The following is a 19,243-nucleotide window of genomic DNA, read 5'->3' on the forward strand; positions in this document are numbered from 1 at the left end:
AGGAGGTTACACGGTAGTAGGGGAGAGAGACAATAACAAATGCATATATAATGTTTCAGTTGCTAAAGAAGAAAAATAAAGAGGAATGAGTCGAATGTTAGAAAAGAAAAATGAAGGGGCGCCTGGGTGGCTCAGTCGTTAAGCGTCTGCCTTCTCAGGTCATGGTCCCAGGGTCCTGGGATTGAGCCCCTCATAGTGCTCCCTGCTCCGCAGGAAGCCTGCTTCTCCCTCTCCCTCTCCGCCTGCATGTGTTCCCTCTCTCGCTATATCTCTCTCTCTGTCAAATAAATATATAAATAAAATCTTTAATTTAAAAAAAAAGAAAAATGAAGAGGAGAGGAGTGCTTGGATAGGATGAGGTCAGAGTAGCCCATCTGATAAAGTAACATTTAAGCAGAGACCTAACTGGAATGAGGAAGCAAGTCGCATGGGCATCTTGGGGAAGAGCCTACCAAGCAGTGGGAACAGCAAGATCGGCATCAGGAGCGTGCTCAGCATTTTGAATAGCAGAGAGGCTGGTGTGGCCAGAACAGAGAGCAAGTGAGGAAGTGATAGGAAATGAGATTAGAAAGGTCAAAAGCAAGGGGCCAATCCTGTAGCCCTCGATAAGTATTTTGGATTTTGAGTACGATGAAAATCTGTGGGATGGTTTTGAGCAGAGGGGTGACAGGATCTGACTTATGATTTTTGAAGATCCTGACTACTCTGTAGAGACAGGAAGAACTGTATGGGAACAAAAGTGAGAGCAGGGAGACCAGTTAAGAGGCTATTGCAGTAATCCAGTGAGGAGTCATGGTGGCTTGCACCAGGGAGTACCAGCAGAGGAGATGGGCCACTTTCAGAATTTCCTCATTCATAGATTGGATATAGGGTTACAAAAAAGACTCAGAAAGTCTCCAAGGTTTGGACCTGAGCAACCAGAAAAAAGGAGTTGGATATTCATGGGACTTCCTGAAGACTCAAGCTCTGGGCATAAAGAGGAGGGAGGGAGGTATAACCACCATCAAGATCCTACCACAGAGCCAGTCTGATGAAGCCTTTCTCACTACCAGCACAAGACACTGCATGCTACCCCTGGCATGGAAACTAGATATTGCTGTTGCTAGAATAAATTCTGCTTCCCTGCTTCATTCTCTGCATTACTATTTCCTGAGTCCAGATTCCAAGTGGGCATGTCCAGTTGACCAAGTTCAGATCTCATGCCTACTCGCTAACTGCAAGAGGTGCTGGGAAAGCAAGTATATGCCCCTTGTACTTTTCAAGTGGGATACTGGCTCTGCTTTTTACTAAAGTTCCAATGGTAGGGGATTCCTCAAATCCAGGAAGAGAGTTCAGGTGGTGGGCAGCCACAAAAACAAGGAATATACATGAGAGTCTGTCAGAGCAGTCACTGCGGAAACGTGTTCGACTGCTGATGCAGGAAGCTACTGTAACTCATTTAAAAGCTCAATGTTTTAATGGGAATTTTAAAAAACCAATCTGAGAAAATTTCATTCATAACTGGGAAAGCACTTCAAAGTATTCAACAGGAAGATGAACGTTGCATTATCACTCAATGGCACGGAGCATCAGTAACAGACTTCCTTTTGCTCTGCCCACTTCTCTTACCCAGCCCTGTGAGGCTGGGATTCTTACAGAAGTGAGGCTTGCTTTCAAGGCAAGGCACCCAAGCCCTATCTGTGAACTACTTATCTTTCTTAATCATTGCAGCATCAAGGGAAAGTGAGGCCTGACCTTCTGAGGGTTGCTGAGGGAACCAAATATACTTCAAATCAAAGGGCAGTACCAAGGTCAAGCATTACTGAGCAGTGGTCTAAAAAGTTTTTTGACTTGCTGTAGGAATGTCCACAAAACCCCACAGATACTTCCATGGAATTGTTGAGGGCCTTGAAAAACAAAGTTTAAAAACCACTGAGCAATGCAGAGGATACCAGATGGGGTATCTAAAGACCAGAGTGTGCCGCCGGGGTTAACTACTTCTCTGTAGGCTTTGCTTTCTGTAAGCTGTACTTTCTTCTTCTGTAAAATGGAAAAAAGCCATCTCACAGTGTTATTATAAGGATTAAATTAGAGAATATATGTCAAACCTAGCTGAATGGTAAAATGCTCTATGAAGTTAGAATATCTTACTTCTCCCAGGCACACAGGGCCAAGAATTTTAAACCTAGAACACTTAGGTCCTCTATCTGTATTGCCTGGGAAATTCTGCCGTCCTGGAAGATACAGAGGCCCAGAGAGGTTCATTGTGCCTTGTCTCAATAATGTTCAAGCAGTACTGATAATAGAACCAGATTCCTGGCCTCTCCTTTCCCTATCACTTTAAACACATCATCTGAGCTCTGGCTTGCCTTTCTGCCTTGACTGGTTACATGGGTATGAACCGATTGCCACCACGGTTCAGGTGTTAATTTCTGCATCCCACTGTTGTGGGCAGTGCCTCCCCACTTCACTCAGGGATGGCTTGCTTTTTCTTTCTGCATCTGGCTAACCCAGGTGCTCCTTTCCATTTTCCCCTATTTGGTCCCAAAGCCTCCTCCTCAAAGACTTTCTCCCACAGCCCTGGGGAAAAGCTAATTGGCTAGAAGATTCCCACTTCACACCAGCTGTGGCCTCTCCCAGCATAGGAGCCATTCCAGGGTTTGTGATTGAGCTCCACTGGGAGACACGTCTCTGGGTGGCTGCCTTTGGTTAGGATGCATGAACTTAAGCCCACAAGTTGCTCTGAAGGCTTTTCCAAACTTCTCTTCTGTGGGTTGGGTAGGGACATTTTTCTAGGCTTCCAAGGTACTTTGTACCTTCGGGAAATAGTCTCCCAGGTCTGGCCACAAGTAGAAGGATAAAACTGACAGAACATCTGAGCTGTGTTAGAACTGGGGCAAAGAGGGGCGCCTGGGTGGCTCAGTCAGTTAAGCATCTGCCTTAGGCTCAGGTCATGATCCCAGGGTCCTGGGATGGAGCCCCGAGTCGGACTCCCTTGCTCCTCAGGGAGCCTGCTTCTCCCTCTCCCTCTGCCTGCCACTCCCCCTGCTTGTCCTCTCTCTCTCTCTCTCTCTGTCAAATAAATGGATAAAAATCTTAAAAAAAAAAAAAAAAACTGGGGCAAAGTAAGAGTTAAGGGGCCTAGGCATTGCTTTGCTCGTGAGGAAAGGAGGAGAGGACAAGAGTCTATGGGTGTACGGGGCAGTGGATGAGGCTGCGGGGTGCGAGGTCTGCATTTTGGCATTGAATGTGAAAAACGTTTTTAGGCTAAAATATATAATAAATATAAATATATGTGAAATAACTTCTTATTTGTAAACCATTTGTTTAGAACCCTTGTGCTTCTGAGCCTGTTGGAATAGGGAAAAGAGATGAAGGCAGGTCTTTTGCCTTGTTGCATTTTAAAAACATACACCCAGGGGCATATATACCTGGGTGGCTCGATCAGTTAAGCATCACCTTTTGATTTCAGCTCAGGTCATTATCTTGGGGTCAGGGGATCGAGCCCCACATGGGGCTCCATGCTTCGCACAGAGTCTGCTTGTCCTTCTCTCTCTGCTCCTCCCCCTGCTCATGTGCGCGCGCGCTCTCTCTCAAATAAATACATACATGCATACATAAATAATAAAGATAATAAAAATAAAAACATATACCCAGAAAACCTTCTGGAAGGGAATGGGTGACTTTCAGTCCCCAAACCTGGTGACTCACGGAATTCCCTTATCTTTCCTTACATACAGGAAGGGACTTGCTAGAGGAGGAGCCTGGGCGCTGTAAATATTTTGCATTAGACCTTGTTCTTCCATCTATGTAGTATGTTTTTTACTTAAAAGATCATGCGCTGGGGTGGCTGGCTGGCTGGCTCAGTTGGAAGAGCATACAGCTCTTGATCTCAGGGTTGTGAGTTCCACCTGCACGTTGGGTGTAGAGATTACTTAAAAATAATAATAATAATTAATTTTTTAAAAAGCCATGTGTTGCTAGGTTCCACTGTATGAGATCAGAGCCAGTGCCTGTCTTCTGTGGCATTAAAATTTGAGATAGGTGTACTTACGAAGATCCAACCTGCAATAACAGAAAACTAAAACCAAAACTATAGTGAAGCAAGACGAAGATGTCTTCATGAAGAACTAGCAGAATTTAGAGTTGAGGATGAAGGAAAACCTGACCCAAAAAAGTTGAGAGTTTAGTGTGCAGGACAAGTGTTCCCCTAGGAGGTACGCTAAGGAAAGGGAACAACAGGATCTGTTTGAATAGAATTAATTTAATTAATTTACACACTGTAGCCTGTGCTTGTGGCAAAGGGACCCCTTTGTTGGGGAGAAGTCAAGGGCTTTTACAGTCCTGGCAGAGTGAGTAAAGACAGTTAATTAAACAGTTTCGGTACCGGATTTGTGGGGTACTAGCGGGCTCGTAAGATGCTAACTTCCCGGAGGTGGTTGTTGCTATGTGCCCCGTACCTGGGATCAGGCTACTTTGAAGGTTAATTGTCATGTCACCAATCTACAGCTGAGAGGGCCCTTGCAGATCTGGGACAAGAGATACCATCAGTACTGGTTTCTGCAGAACACTGAGCCCAGCACTCAAGCAGGAGAGGAAGGCAAGCAGAGGGGGCTGCTGCAGGAAGTTTGCCCACCCCGGGGAGCTGGGAGAGTGTGTTTTTATACCCATCAGAACCTACATCTTTGTGTAGAACAGGGAGCATAAGATTGATACGAGTTACTCAAACGGCAAACCATGCCGTAGACAAACGCAGGACCTCAGTTGTTCTGGATCAATACTTTACAAGGTGACCCCCCCCCCCCCGGTCTTTGCCCATAACAAAGGGAAAGTCCTTGGGATCTGACCAGGTCTGGAACTAATAAAAACTTCTTCTGGACACTCCCTTTTGACTTGAATGTCTTTCCACTCCTTTGAACAATTTATTTTATTTATCAATCGTATGTAACAAACAAGAATAAACAAAAATTATTTATGAAGCACCAACGATATGTAAATATTATGCTAGGTCTTGTAGGAGATACAAAGAAAATTATGAAATCTGTACTTTAATAAATCTTAATACTTTCCTAAGTGCTTTTAGATCCTTGCATGATTTCACCCTTATAACCTCTGCTTAGCCTTTCCAGGAGACCTTGTCCCACTAACTTTACTTCGCTATATTTATTCTAATACCTATGTGTATTAATTTTTGAAGTTGCATGCATCTGTACTTGTCTATTTTTTATATACATTTAGTTGTGTGCACCTTATATTAGACTGTTTCTTACAGCAGGCACCTTCATTTTACCGATTACACTAAAATTTCCCTGAGGGTTGGAATTCTGCTTCATCCAACAGATTGGAGAGACAGAACTTTTTTTTTAATTATTCACGTTTAAAATTTTACATATAATAAAATTCACTTTCGTGTGTGCATACATGTCTATGAGTTTTGACACATGTAAAGTTATGTAAACACCACCACAGTTAAGATATAGAAGTTTCATCCTTCCCTTCCCACAAATTCCTTCCTGCTGCCCTTTTGTAGTCAACCTGCCTCCACCTCATCTCTCTCCCAACCCTAGACAACCACTGATCTGCCTCATATCGCTATACTTTTGTATTATAAGTGGAATCACACATATGTAGCCTTTCACATATGACTTCTTTCACTTACCATAATGCATTTGAGAGTCCTCCATGTTGTTGCATGTATCCAAGGCTTTTATTGCTGAGGGGTATTACAGTCCACAGAGGCATCATAGTTTGTTTATCCTTCTACCCACTGAAGGACATTCGGGTTGTCTCCAATTTTTTGTCATTATGAATAAAGCCACCATAAACATTTATGTACCAGTGGTTCTTTTTTATTTTTAAGGTTTCATTTAATTGCCAGAGAGAAAGAGCACAAACGGGGGAATGGCGGGCAGAGGGAGAAGCGGGCTCCCTGCTCAGGAGGGAGCTGCATGTGGGGCTGGATCCCAGGACCCCGGGAAAATTACCTGAGCCGAAGGCAGATGCCCAACCGACTGTACCACCCAGGTGCCCCTATGTACAAGTTTTTGTGTAAATATAAATTTTCATCTCTCTTGGATAAATACCTAAGAGAGGGATTGCTGAACCATATGGTAACTGTATGTTTAACTTTAAAAGAAGCTGTCTGTGGGGGCACCTGGGTGGCGCAGTCGTTAAGCATCTGCCTTCGGCTCAGGTCATGATCCCAGAGTCCTGGGATCGAGCCCCGCATCGGGCTCCCTGCTCGGCGGGGAGCCCGCTTCTCCCTCTCCCACTCCCCCTGCTTGTGTTCCCTCTCTTGCGTGTCTCTCTCTGTCAAATAAATAAATAAAATCTTTTAAAAATAAATAAATAAATAAATAAAAGAAGCTGTCTGTGAACCTAAAACTGCTCAAAAAATATAGTCTTTAGTAAGAAGAAGGAAAACAAAAAAAAAACCCTGTCAAACTGTTTTCCAAAATGGCTGTTCCATTTTGCATTCCCACCAGCATTATGTGAGAATTATGCTTGCTATGCATCTTTGTCAGCACTTGGTATTGTCAGATTTTTAATTTTATTCTAATAGATGTGTAGTAGTTTCTCATTGTGGCTTGAATTTGCTCCTGATAACTAATGGTGTTGATCACCTTTTCTTGTGCTTATTTGTCATCTGTATATTTTCCCTTATGAAGTGTCTCTTCAAATCTTTTGCCCATTTTCTTAATTGGGTTATTAGTTATTTTATGGTTGAGCTTTGAGAGTTGTTTATATAGTATGGATACAAATCCTTTGTCAGATACGTGTTTTTTTGGACAATTTAGACAAAACAGGCTGAAATGATAAAGATGATTTATTGGCTCACACTATACCTCACAGAGGTATAATGCACAGTCTTTGGGATTGGTGAAGTTCAGTTTCTCACTTTCTTCCCATATCCCCACCTGGCATCCTTCTGTGCTAGCTGTGTTCAGGACATAGCTTTTCTCATAGTGCCAGCATTGCTGCAGTAATTCCAAACCTCACCCATAAACCATATTGTCCAGAAAAAGACGCAGCTAGCTCCCAATACACCTTTAAAATGAGAGATCTTCTCTTACAACAACTGTTGGAAATCTCCCCAACATCTCATCGGTGTGAAATGGGCCAGGTGCCTATTGCAAAACGATCTCAATCGCCAGGGGAATGCCACAGATGACTGGGTTAAGCCATGATCTGGAGACCATACTTTGAGGTTTCCAGCATTTTTTGATCAGTCTTCCCTTGTGGGTTTTTTTTTTTTTTTACCTGTTTCCTCTGACATTATGAGTCCTACTTCACTAAAGTAGAAGATAGCTCCTCACTATCTCAGTGACTCTTGTAACTAAGGCATAGGCATAAAAGTAGGCTCACCATTTAGATGCTCCTGTGTGAGATTTCGATTAGGAAAGGAGCAGGATAAAGAAGCAAGGGACATGGGCACCTGGGTGGCTCAGATGGTCGAACTTCTGCCTTCGGCTTGGGTCATGATCCCAGGGTCCTGGGATCAAGTCCCCCATTGGGCTCCCTGCTCAGTGGGGAGCCTGCTTCTCCCTCTGCCTCTCTCTCTCTATCTCTTATGAATAAATAAATAAAATCTTTAAAAAAAAGATTTGAACCTAGAGGTATCCTTTAAAAAAAAAAAAGAAGCAAGGGACATGCAGGATCACTTTCTTGCCAGAGTGGCAACAGAGGTCCAATCATTTACTTCCTAAGTAAGTTTGGGCCCTACTGAAGTCATCCCATGTAAAATTAAGTCAGTGTGGTCTTTGACACATATCACACAAAACTATGATCTCTATGGTTTTTTTCTATTTTTACCCCATTTGTTTCAAACTCTTAGATACATAAGGATTATCTCTTAAAACTGTATCTGTTACAGACAGAAGAGCAGGAAAGGCAGGGGGGCCTGTGGCTATAGGGACTTCCATAGCTCTCCATTTTGAGTACTTTATGTAGGAGTTATGGTTTTACATAGGAAAGTTCTATGCAAAAATGCATACAGTGGAGGACCACTAGGGGAAAGGGAGATGTTACCTCATTAATTTTAGATAAACCATGTGGCTGGAGGTAGAGAACGGAGGCAGGAGTAGTATATAGGCAGGAGCCAGGACACATTACATTTTATAATGCATGGACCTCATCCAAGTTTGAGACTTGGGCACCAAATGTGAGTAGTGATGCCATTTACTGTGATGCGGAACCCTGAAGGCAAAGGTTTGAGAAGAAAGATGACGATGGTTTTGAGGTACCTTTGAGATATCCTGTCAGGCCGTTGGATCCATGAATTTAGGTGCTCAGGAGATTTAGAGTCACAGGCAAATTGTTAACATGAAAAGGTACAGGCTGGGAGTTCCTGAGCCCTTTTCCTGGCTTGCTTCATATATACATTATGAGAGTACATAATGAGTTTTATTTTAGTTATTTATTTTCAAGTAGACTCCGCACCCAGTGTGGGGCTTGAACTCATGACCCTGAGATCAGGAGTCACATGCTCTACCGACAGCCAGCCAGGCAGGCCTCTTGGTTACAAGAGACAGAAACCCTACTTAACTAGCTTAGACAATGGGGCTCCTGGGTGGCTCAGTTGTTAAGCATCTGCCTTTGGCTCAGGTCATGATCCCAGGGTCCTGGGATCGAGCCCCACATCGGGCTCCCTGCTCCGCGGGAAGCCTGCTTCTCCCTCTCCCACTCCCTCTGCTTGTGTTCCCTCTCTCGCTGTGTCTCTCTCTGTCAAAATAAATAAATAAAATCTTAAAAAAAAAACAAAGCTAGCTTAGACAAAACCAGGAATTTATTGGTGTAATTCTCCTGGTCAAGGAAGAATTGATGAACCAAACTGTACAAGAAGGGCAAAAATGGGGGCGCCTGCAAAAATGGGGGCGCCTGCGTGGCTCAGTCGGTTGAACAGTTGCCTTCGGCTCAGTCGTGATCACAGGGTCCTGGCATTGAGCCCCTCATCAGGCTCCCTGCTCAGCGGGGAGCCTGCTTCTCCCTCTGCTGCTCCCCCTACTTGTGCTCTCTCTCTCTCTCTCTCTCTCTCTGTCAAATAAATAAATAAAAATCTTAAAAAAAAAAAAGAGGGGCAAAAAATGCAGTTGGGCTGAAGGAATAACTGAAAAGACAGAATTTCTATAGCACTCATCCTTTCTTCCCTTTTCCCTATGTTCTCTTAGTGCATACTGACTTCTTCCCTATGCAAGTAATGAAACACAATTGTAAAGAGACACAGTTGCCAGGTGATCCCATGCTCTACAGCTTAAAGTGCGGGTAACCAGGGAGACTGACTCTCCAGTCCAAGTTCAGAAATCACAGACAAGGAATTATTGGCCTGGCCTGCGTCAGGCCTCCCCTGGGTCAGTTGACTCTGGTGCTGATAGTAGAGCAGAGGTGGTCTTTTATCCCCATGGCACAATGAAACTTCAGCATTCTGTATCACGAAATTGGTCTGACTACTGTGATTGAGATCCAAACTAATAATAGGTTAAACAAGATAGGATTAATCTCTCTCATGTAAATTACCCAAATATAAATACAGTAGTGAAAATATGGATCAAACCAAGGGTCCGGTCCAGAGTTTGTGAGACTGGATACAAGTTTTGGAATCCTCTTTAAGGAAAATAATACAAAGTTTCCAGTATAAAATTAGATACAAAAATATTTGTTAAGTATGAGAAAAGAAATTACAATAAATTATTGGCGCTTTGGAGTTTCAGGTCCCTTTCTTCTGAGATTTCTTTAGCTAATTCCTCAGAAATGCTTCCTAATTTCAATCTGTTCCCCTCTCCATCTAGAACACTCCACAGCTCCCAGCATCTGCCAGGGCCCCAGCAGGTGAGGGGATCTAAAGCTTCAGTTTCATTAGCTTCACGGTACGTCTGCCTCTGTGCTGAGGCAAAAAATTCTATTCCTATGTAAAAGAAGAAGAGGGGCACCTGACTGGCTCAGTGGGTGGAGCATGTGACTCTTGATCGCAGGGTCATGAGTTCAAGGCCCCACATTGGGTGTGGGGCCTACTTTAAAAAATAATAATAAAGAAATAAAACATTTAAAAGAAGAAGAGAATCAATATCCCACTAATGGTCTCTCTCACTAGTTCATTATGCATAACCCCAAAGGGTATTATTAAGATTTATGCATAAGGGTTTCAGAAGAACTATGTCAGCTTAATATTGAGAAGAAACTTTTTAGTGCAGTCAATGGATATAATGGACAGCATTAAAATGTGTGGAATTCTTTGTTCCTGGAGGGGATTGGGCTGTTAACCATTCATGGGGATGTCTTGATGAGGATTTAAACAGCAGATTGGGCAGGGCTTATTTAGATTAAATAAAATGAGCTTTAAGACAGTATAGTGAAATGCAAAGGTCATGAAAGTCACAGTAAAAAAGATCTGGGTTTGCATCCAAATTCTACCTCCAGCTAGTAGGATGACAATGGGCAAGTGGTTTAATCTCTTTGAACTTCGATTTCTTTGTCTATAAAATAGGGATAGCAAAACCTAGTCTTCTGGGGCACCTGGGTGGCTCAGTCCTCAAGCGTCTGCCTTGGGCTCAGGTCATGGTCCCAGGGTCCTGGGATCAAGCCCCACATCGGGCTCCCTGCTTGGCAGGAAGCCTGATTCCCCCTCTCCCACTCCCCCTGCTTGTGTTCCCTCTCTCTCTGTGTCTCTCTCTGTCAAATTAAATAAAATCTCAAAAAAAAAAAACACAAAAACCCTAGTCTTCTGGTTTTCTATAAGGATTAAATGTGAATGAATTTTGAACCCCCAGACAGGTACATAATAATAGGTCTCAATATAAATGATTTTCCTCTCTCCTGCTCCTTTCCAGTACTGAGCTTCTACGTGGGACCTGAACTTTATCTTGAAATATAATGGGATTTGGATGAGCAAAGAAGGAGGTGAACATTCTAAACAGAGGGGCTTCCATAAGGTGATGTGCTGATTCCTAGTTTTTGGTTTGTCTAACATCCCTTCCCCCTTTTGAGGAACTGCTCCTTTCCAACCATAGTACATATAATTTGGAGGCAATTTATAATTCACAAAACACTCCTTTTATCACCCAATTTCTCTATTCTTGAGGTCATAATTATTCATATATTTAATGGCAGAAATAAATCCTAAAGTAATTTTTAAGGGGCACCTGGGTGCCTCATTTGAGCATCCAACTCTTGGTTTCAGCTCAGGTCATGATCTCGGGGTCCTGGGATAGAGCCCTGAATGGACTCCGAACTCAGCAGGAGTCCCTTTGGGATTTTTCTCTCCCTCCCCTTCAGCCCTCGCGCCACCACCCCCCACCTGCTGCACGCTGATTCTCTCAAATAAATACATAAATACATAAATAAAATCTTTAAAAAAAAACCAAGCTATTTCTTTTAAGAAGGGCAGGTATGTCTATTTACTGAGCCCTTACATATCTAAGAATACATTTGTCTTCACTCAGGAACATTCATTTGGTTGGTTATAAAATACTGTTTTGCAAATGTTTAATGTCTATCTTAATAGAAGCTCATACATTTCTGCATCCAATCTGTTGTAATATGTTGTTTTAGTTGGAATATATGAAGAAAATCTGGCCTCACACCAATATGTAATTGGAAAAGGGAAAAGTATTTTGAAGAAGGGGAGTATTTTAATAATCTTTTGAGGTAATTTTGGATATTCTTCTTTGATACTGTACCAGAATTCAGCAAATAGTAGTTTCCTAAAGATTAATTTCAATGTGGAATTTAAAACCATATCAGTGAATGTTCATGCTCTGTTAAATTAGAATCTATTGATTTATCTTTCACATTGAATGGATTTTTTACCCAGGCATAATTTTGTAACATCATGCATTTGGTCATTTGGAAATTATTGGTCCACTGAGTTATGCCTGTCTTCTAAATGTTAACATAGAGTATTAATCAATATTTTTAAAAATCACTTTCATTTACATTACCACTGATCTCATCAGAAAAGTCTTTAAGTAGTAAAGATCTGAGCTCGGAGTAGCAGATACAGTTTTTCTCATATTTTAATTTTCACTTGAAATCGCAAAATTTTTAATGGCAAAATATAGTCAATTGTTTTCTTTGAAGCGATAAGCTCATTTCGTACATTTTCAAAAAAACGTCTACCAGTACCTAAGTCTCAATAACAATGGTTTGTGTGTCCTTCTTTCAAGTAAAGATGGTAGTACATGAAAAAAGTAGCTAGTTCAGCTTGTAACCCAATTGCACAAATGCTTTTCCTCAAGACGACCATCATACTTCACTAAACAGCAGCAGTGCATTATATATACTTCCCATTTGCTGCACAGAATATTTTAAAAAGTGCATTTAAGATTCAAGATTTAGTAAAATTAATATTTTTTATTGTTTCATCAAGGACACATGGGAGTATGTGGTGGTGAAGAACATAATTACTAGTACAGTTGGTACATGGCATTGATTTGTGCCAAGCTGCCAGCAATTTTAACTATTGCTTTTGCATCGACAGTGCAAATATTAACAAAGTAAAAAGTCAAATAATGACTTAGTATTATTTCAAAAATAGCTTTGATCTTGTAGATACCCTGGAAAGATTTCTAAAACCCAAGGAGTCAGGGCACCTGGGTGGCTCAGTCGGTTAGGCATCTGCCTTCGGCTCAGGTCGTGATTCCAGGGTCCTGGGATCCAGGCCCATGCCGGGGTCCCTGCTCAGCGGGGAGCCTGCTTCTCCCTCTCCTCTCCCCTTGTGCTGTCTCTCGCTATCTCTCTCTCTCTCTCTCAAATAAATAAATAAATGTTAAAAAAAAAAAAAAAGACCCCAAGGAGTCCATGGACTACACTTCAAAAATGTCTGGTTTTGTACATGTTTTTTGCTGACTTATGGCTATGTCAGATAATTTTCCCCTAAAAATTCTGTACATGTTGCTCCACTATATTTAGTATTCCAGAAAAAGTTAAAATCAAACATAAAATTTTTTCTTTATAGCTAACCTATTTATTTTCTTTAGGTTGTAGCATTTTTTTTTGTAATTAAAAAAATTTTGCCAGAGTATGTCTATGTAGGTCTATTTGTTCATTTTCATTCAACATGGTGATCCCCTTTAGTCTTAATACTCAGGTTTTTTCTAGTTCCAAAAACTTTCAATTTTGACTTCTTGTTCATTTTTCCTCCCTTAGGAACAGCAGTAACTCTTTTTTTTTTTTTTTAAGATTTTATTTTAAGTAATCTCTATACCCAACATGGGTATAGAGAACTCACGCCCACCCTGAGTTCAAGAGTCACATGCTCCACCAACTGAGCCAGCCAGGTACCCCAGAACAGCAGTAATTCTTGATTTAAATATGTTCTTTGTCAGGATGCCTGGCTGGTTCAGTCTGTACAGCATGTGACTCTTGATCTCAGGGTCATGAGTTTGAGCCCCATATTGGGTGTAGAGATTACTTAAATAAATAAAACTTAAAAAAAAATCAATCAATCTGTTCTTTGTCCTCTATTGCTGTCATCTTTTATCTTATTATTTCATCCTTTCTCCTTTTCCTCCACATTTTAAGGGACTTTCTCATATTTGTCCTTTACATCATTTATTGCATTGTCTATAATGTGAGTTCTTAGCCTCTTTTTGTTGTATATTAATGTGTAGATTTTCTGTAGTTCTCCCATGCCTTACCCAACTCCCTTTTCATCTCTCTTGTGGCCTTTGTATTTCATGTACTGTCCTTTCATCTCCTTTGTTTCCTCTTTATGACCTTTTGCTCCCTTTTTGTAGAGAACATGACTTCTTATAGACTAATAAAGACCTAGCTATTTTCAGACAGAGTAGGAATTGTGGATTTTCCTTGGCTCCATTACCGCTTGCTTTTAGCTTTTCTGAGCACCTTCTCAAAGCTCTAGCTTTTTGGCAAGTCGTGTGCATTAAGTCTTGACTCTCTTCCCTGGGTCTGGTACACATTCTCCTAGAGGAACTTTGGCCTGCTAGCATGAGATTATCGCCTCACTTCTGATGCATGGTTTTCTGATATACTTTAATTGGTTTGGGGAGTGTACATTTCTCCATCACTTGGTGTTTCCTTCACTGTGAGGAGAGGTTCACTAGGATAATTTTCCTGGCCTCTCTCTTCTCCTTTACTCTTAGCTTCCCTGGAAGGAGGAGTGGGGGATTACCTAAGTCATAAGTTTGGGGAAGTGGGCACAGATATCCCTTATCTAGGAAGCTGCCTTGCTGATAAAGAGTAGAATCTTCTGATTATTGTTGTCTTCCATGCTGTAAGAGATGCAGGGGCAGGCCTTGCCTCTGGAATAAACAGACTGACATTTTAGGGGTGTAACCTCAAAGCCCCCAACATCTGAAATGTTGGGTGTGAACATTGGTGAATAAATAGGGATTTAAATTCTGGGTGACAAAATATCTACTGGAGAGGCGTTTATGAAGTAGGGTAAGTATTTTTGAGCTTTAGACTTTAGAGTATACTCAGGAGATTTTGACTTGGGCAATGTAAGAGGTTATATTAAAGCCAGGTGAGTTTTTACAGTTGTATAGATATAGCTTTTAACTTCTGCAAGAGGCTTTCAGTCTTAAGCCACCTCATATTTTGACCTTGGCAGGTGACTACAGCTTATGTCAGGATATTACAGCTTATACTTCTACAGAGCAAAGCTGCACACACTGGACCTTAAGGAAAGACATGGTCCCTAGCAAGACAATACACCCCTTGGCAAAGCTGCTGCATAGACTTCAGTGGCCTCAGGTGACCTCAGGGTGTGCACTACTGCTGCATCCCAAAACTTTGACCGTGGCACTGGTCTCGGTCCACATGTGTGGACCTCTTGGAAACCTCAGCACACACAGGTGGATCTAGAGAACACAGTTAGTGGGCATAGCTGAGGCAAGAATGTGAATTCTAGGGGCAAATAAACATTTTAATTTGTAGCTCTTTTAGTACTTGGTGGGCAGGAAAATGTTTGTGCTTTTAAAATACAAGCCAGCTGAATCCATATGGACTAAAAGAACTTTTGAGGTTTAAGCTTTAAATTATTACTGCCACAAGGAGGCTTCTGTTGTATAGTAATGCTCCATATTTTGATCTGGGTGATGGTTACTTGGATGTGTTCACTTTGTGAAAAAATTATTTTGAGATATATACTTGATTTGTACACTTTTCTCTATATGAATGTTTTACTTTAAAAAAAAGTTGTATGGAAAATGATTAGTTCCAAACCTATGTGAAAGCATTTGTCTGTCTGCCCCAGATCCATCTATATTTTAATTAAATGTCTTATTACTCAAACAACTATCAATCAGGTATTCTCTTACATGAATCCAAACATATCCTAATATGTTATGCATTTCACTTAAGTGTACTAATTTATTGACATAAAGTTCATGATAGTTTCTATAATATTTAAAGACTTTAAGAGAATTATGTCCCGGGGCGCCTGGGTGGCTCAGATGGTTAAGCGTCTGCCTTCGGCTCAGGTCATGATCCCAGGGTCCTGGGATCGAGTCCCGCATCGGGCTCCCTGCTCCTTGGGAGCCTGCTTCTCCCTCTGCCTCTCTCTCTCTCTCTCTGTCTCTCATGAATAAATAAATAAAATCTTTAAAAAAAAAAAAGAATTATGTCCCCCTTTTCATTCCTGGTATTATTCATATGTAATCTTTTTTTTTTAACAACTGATAATCAATTTATTTAAAAGGTTGATTTAAGCATTTGCAATGGTGACTTCCACCTCAACTCTTGACTCAGTACTGATGGAAGTAATCTGCTTAACAATCTCAGAAGGACTGTGCAAATCAGTCAGTTGCTTGTGGATCCTCATCTGAAAATGATCCCAAACCTCCACTTTAGCCGCGACTGCCTCTTCCTCAAAGAGCCATATGTAATCTTATTAATAATCAATCTTGTTATAAGTTTATCTATTTTAACACCTGCTTTGTCTTTATAGATCCCTCTATGGCGTCATTTTATCTCTATTTCATTAAGTTTTGTTTTTACTTGTATTATTTCCTCTGATACACTTTCTTTCTTACTCTGCTTTTTAAGATCGTTTCTTGTTCTTTTCTGATTTGCAGTTAAATTGTGATATGTTTCTGTTGAATTTCATTTTTTTCTTAAGATTTTTATTTATTTGAGAGAGAGAGAATGAGAGATAGAGAGCACGAGAGGGAAGAGGGTCAGAGGGAGAAGCAGACTCCCCGCTGAGCAGGGAGCCCGATGCGGGACTCGATCCCGGGACTCCAGGGTCATGACCTGAGCCGAAGGCAGTCGCTTAACCAACTGAGCCACCCAGGCGCCCTTGAATTTCATTTTATTTATTCCCTCGAGATTTTGTGGGGCTTTCTGGATCTAAGGATTGATCTCTCTCAACAACCCTGAAAAATTCTTTATCTTCAAATATCGCTTCATCCCCAATCTCTCCATCATCTCCTTCTGGAACTCCACTGAGCTATATGTTGGACTTTTTCATTCTGTCCTCCATTTCTCTTAACCCTTCATTCATATTTTCTCTTTGAATCCATGGACAGCATTCTGGATAAATTCTTTGGATCTATCTTTTACTGCACTGGTTCTCTTTTTGATTGTGTCTTGTCGACTATTTAATCAATCCTTGACTATTTAATTAACATCATGTATTTTTTATTTATAGAAGTTCTACTTTGTTCTTTAAAAAAAATCTTCTTGGTTGTTCGTTATGGTTTCTTTTCCTGCTCATAGTTTGTTGGTCCTGCTTTTATTTCTTGAAGCATATTAAACATAATCATTTTAGATTATTTCATTGATAAAAATTCAATATATGGAGTCTTTACATGTCTGCTTCTGCTGTTTATTGGTTTTCTGGCTCTCACTCAGGATATCTTTTGCTTGTAGGAGTTTTGTGGCTCTCAATGTGAACTATTACTTACCTTGAAATTTACCCTCAGTAATTCTTTGAGACTTGGGTTAAAAATAAGCTCTTCTTTTTTTTTTTTTTCTGGTTTATGAAAATATATTATTGTCATGTTTTAGCCATCAAAACTTATGATCTTGGTTTTTCCTTCTTGCCTCTGTATAAGGCCGAAAGAGAGACATTGGCTACTTTGACAACCTTTAAGCGAACTCCAGGAATGTCAACAACAGCATGCTAGCAACCAGAACCTCATCATTTTCCTCAATAAAATTCAAACAACCATCGTTGAGTACAAAAACTGTAATTTTTTTTTTTTTTGCTATTCTTAACCAGCTGGACTCTGACACACTTCCTGATGGCAAAATTTGGCTGCTTGGCTTCAACCCTTACTTTTTCCAGCATAATTCCTTTTGCAGGAAAAGTGCCTCCAAAAGGGTTGGCTTTTAGAACTGTGACCCAATTGGCTTTCTTGTACTGTTCATCATGCCACTTCTGATCTCGTCAGTGGCTGTAGAACTTCCTGGCAGTATGGAGACCGTGACACTTGCCCATCCTGCCAGTGCTGTGACCCTGAGCTAAAGAGAGAAGCAGGGCAGCAAAAATAAGCTCTTCCTAAGAAAGTGTTTGCTTCTGCCAGTTGTCATATTTCTACTTAAAACTTTTCTAACCACGGGCGCCTGGGTGGCTCAGTCGTTAAGCGTCTGCCTTTGGCTCAGGTCATGACCCTAGGGTCCTGGGATCGAGTCCCGCATCAGGCTCCCTGCTCGGCAGGAGACCTGCTTCTCCCTCTCCCACTCCCCCCGCTTGTGTTCCTGCTCTCGCTGTGTCTCTCTCTGTCAAATAAATAAATAAAATCTTTAAAAAAAAAAAAAAAACTTTTCTAACCACATGGGCAACAGAAATTCCAACCGAAAACATTTATGAGGTCTGGTGTATTAGTTATCTATTGCCTAACAAATTACTAACTTAGCAGCTGAAAGCAATAAACATTTTTTTTTCAAAGATTTTATTTATTTATTTGACAGAGAGAGACACAGTGAGAGAGGGAATACAAAACAAGGGGGATTGGGAGAGGGAGAAAGAAGCTTTCCGCTGAGGGGGCCTGCGTGGCTCAGTTGGTTAAGCGACTGCCTTCGGCTCAGGTCATGATCCTGGAGTCCCCGGATCGAGTCCCACATCGGGCTCCCTGCTCAGCGGGGAGTCTGCTTCTCCCTCTGACCCTCTTCCCTCTCCTGCTCTCTATCTCTCATTCTCTCTCTCAAATAAATGAATAAAATCTTTAAAAAAAAAAAAAAGAAGAAGAAGAAGAAGCTTTCTGTTGAGCAGGGAACCCGATGCGGGGTTCGATCCCAGGACCCTGGGATCATTACCTGAGCTGAAGGCAGACACTTAACGACTGAGCCACCCAGGCGCCCCAGCAATAAACATTTATTATCTTCAAGTAGTCTCTATAGAATCTGGGAATAACTTAGATGAGTGGTTTTAGCTCAGGGTCTCACTTGAGGCTGCATTTAAAATGTCAGCAAGGACTGTAGACATCTAAAGCCTTCACTGGAAATCAAAGATGAAAAATGTGAAATGGTATTCAGTGAAGTTTCCATCCTACTACCGATCCCATCTACATGGTTTTAAACACTCCCCCAGTACAAGTGCCCAGTGTTAAATTTTGGGGGTATATTTCCAAATAATTTTTATATATACCTGCAATACATATACACAAATGTAATATATGATTACATAAGTGGTAATCATATATTAAACAATACTCAGTATCTTGAATTATTTATTTCAGCTATGGATCTTGTTCTTTCCATAGAAGTCCATAGAGATGTGTTTTAAGTTTTCCAAATGTGTGCATTTAAAACTTATGTTCTTTGGGGTGCCTGGGTGGCTCAGTCAGTTAAGTGTCTGCCTTTGGCTTGGGTGGTGATCCTAGGGTCCTGGGATTAAGCCCCACATCAGGCTCTCTGCTCAGCAGGGAGCCTGCTTCTCCCTCTCCTCTGCCTACCACTCTGCCTACCTGTGCTCTCTCTCTCTCTGTCAGGTAAATAAATAAAATCTTTAAAAATAATAACAATAATAATAAATAAAACTTATGTTTTTTAAAAGATGTATTTATTTATTTTAGAGAGAGAGAGCAGGGGTGGGGAGAGGGGCAGAGGGAGAAGGAAAGATAACCTCAAGCAGACGCCCTGCTTCGCGCCTGGGTGGCTCAGTTGGTTAAGCGACTGCCTTCCGCTCAGGTCATGATCCTGGAGTCCCGGGATTGAGTCCCACATCGGGCTCCCTGCTCAGCAGGGAGTCTGCTTCTCCCTCTGACCCTCTTCCCTCTCGTGCTCTCTATCTCTCATTCTCTCTCTCTCAAATAAATAAATAAAATCTTAAAAAAAAAAAAAAGCAGATCCCCTGCTGAGCACG

The 19,243-nt window shown here is 41.4% G+C and overlaps 1 protein-coding gene and 1 pseudogene across 5 annotated transcripts in view; one reads left to right on the top strand and one right to left on the bottom strand.

The window, feature by feature from the left end:
* The window catches only part of SNRPE (small nuclear ribonucleoprotein polypeptide E), an 89,327-nt gene that overhangs the window by 55,707 nt on the left and 14,377 nt on the right, over positions 1–19,243 (top strand). Inside the window, exons 5-6 of one of the 5 annotated variants that reach the window (XR_012375785.1) lie at positions 10,803–10,904; positions 16,992–17,092. The exons of 2 other annotated variants lie outside the window; for them this stretch is intronic. Coding sequence is in view for 1 of the 3 variants with exons in the window: in XM_073884462.1 (XP_073740563.1) it covers positions 10,803–10,846 (44 nt within the window). In the remaining 2 variants the exon portion in view is untranslated. Of the gene's footprint in view, positions 1–10,802; positions 12,651–16,991; positions 17,093–19,243 lie in introns of those variants that run through there. 2 more of the 5 variants (XR_012375784.1, XM_073884462.1) reach the window with 2 other exon arrangements.
* LOC112811281 (small ribosomal subunit protein uS12-like) lies at positions 16,955–17,377 on the bottom strand (annotated as a pseudogene).

The sequence above is a fragment of the Callorhinus ursinus genome, unplaced genomic scaffold (assembly GCF_003265705.2).
Source record: "Callorhinus ursinus isolate GAN/ISIS: 27379988/994484 unplaced genomic scaffold, GSC_fseal_2.0 scaffold57, whole genome shotgun sequence".
Classification (NCBI taxonomy): Eukaryota; Metazoa; Chordata; class Mammalia; order Carnivora; family Otariidae; genus Callorhinus; species Callorhinus ursinus.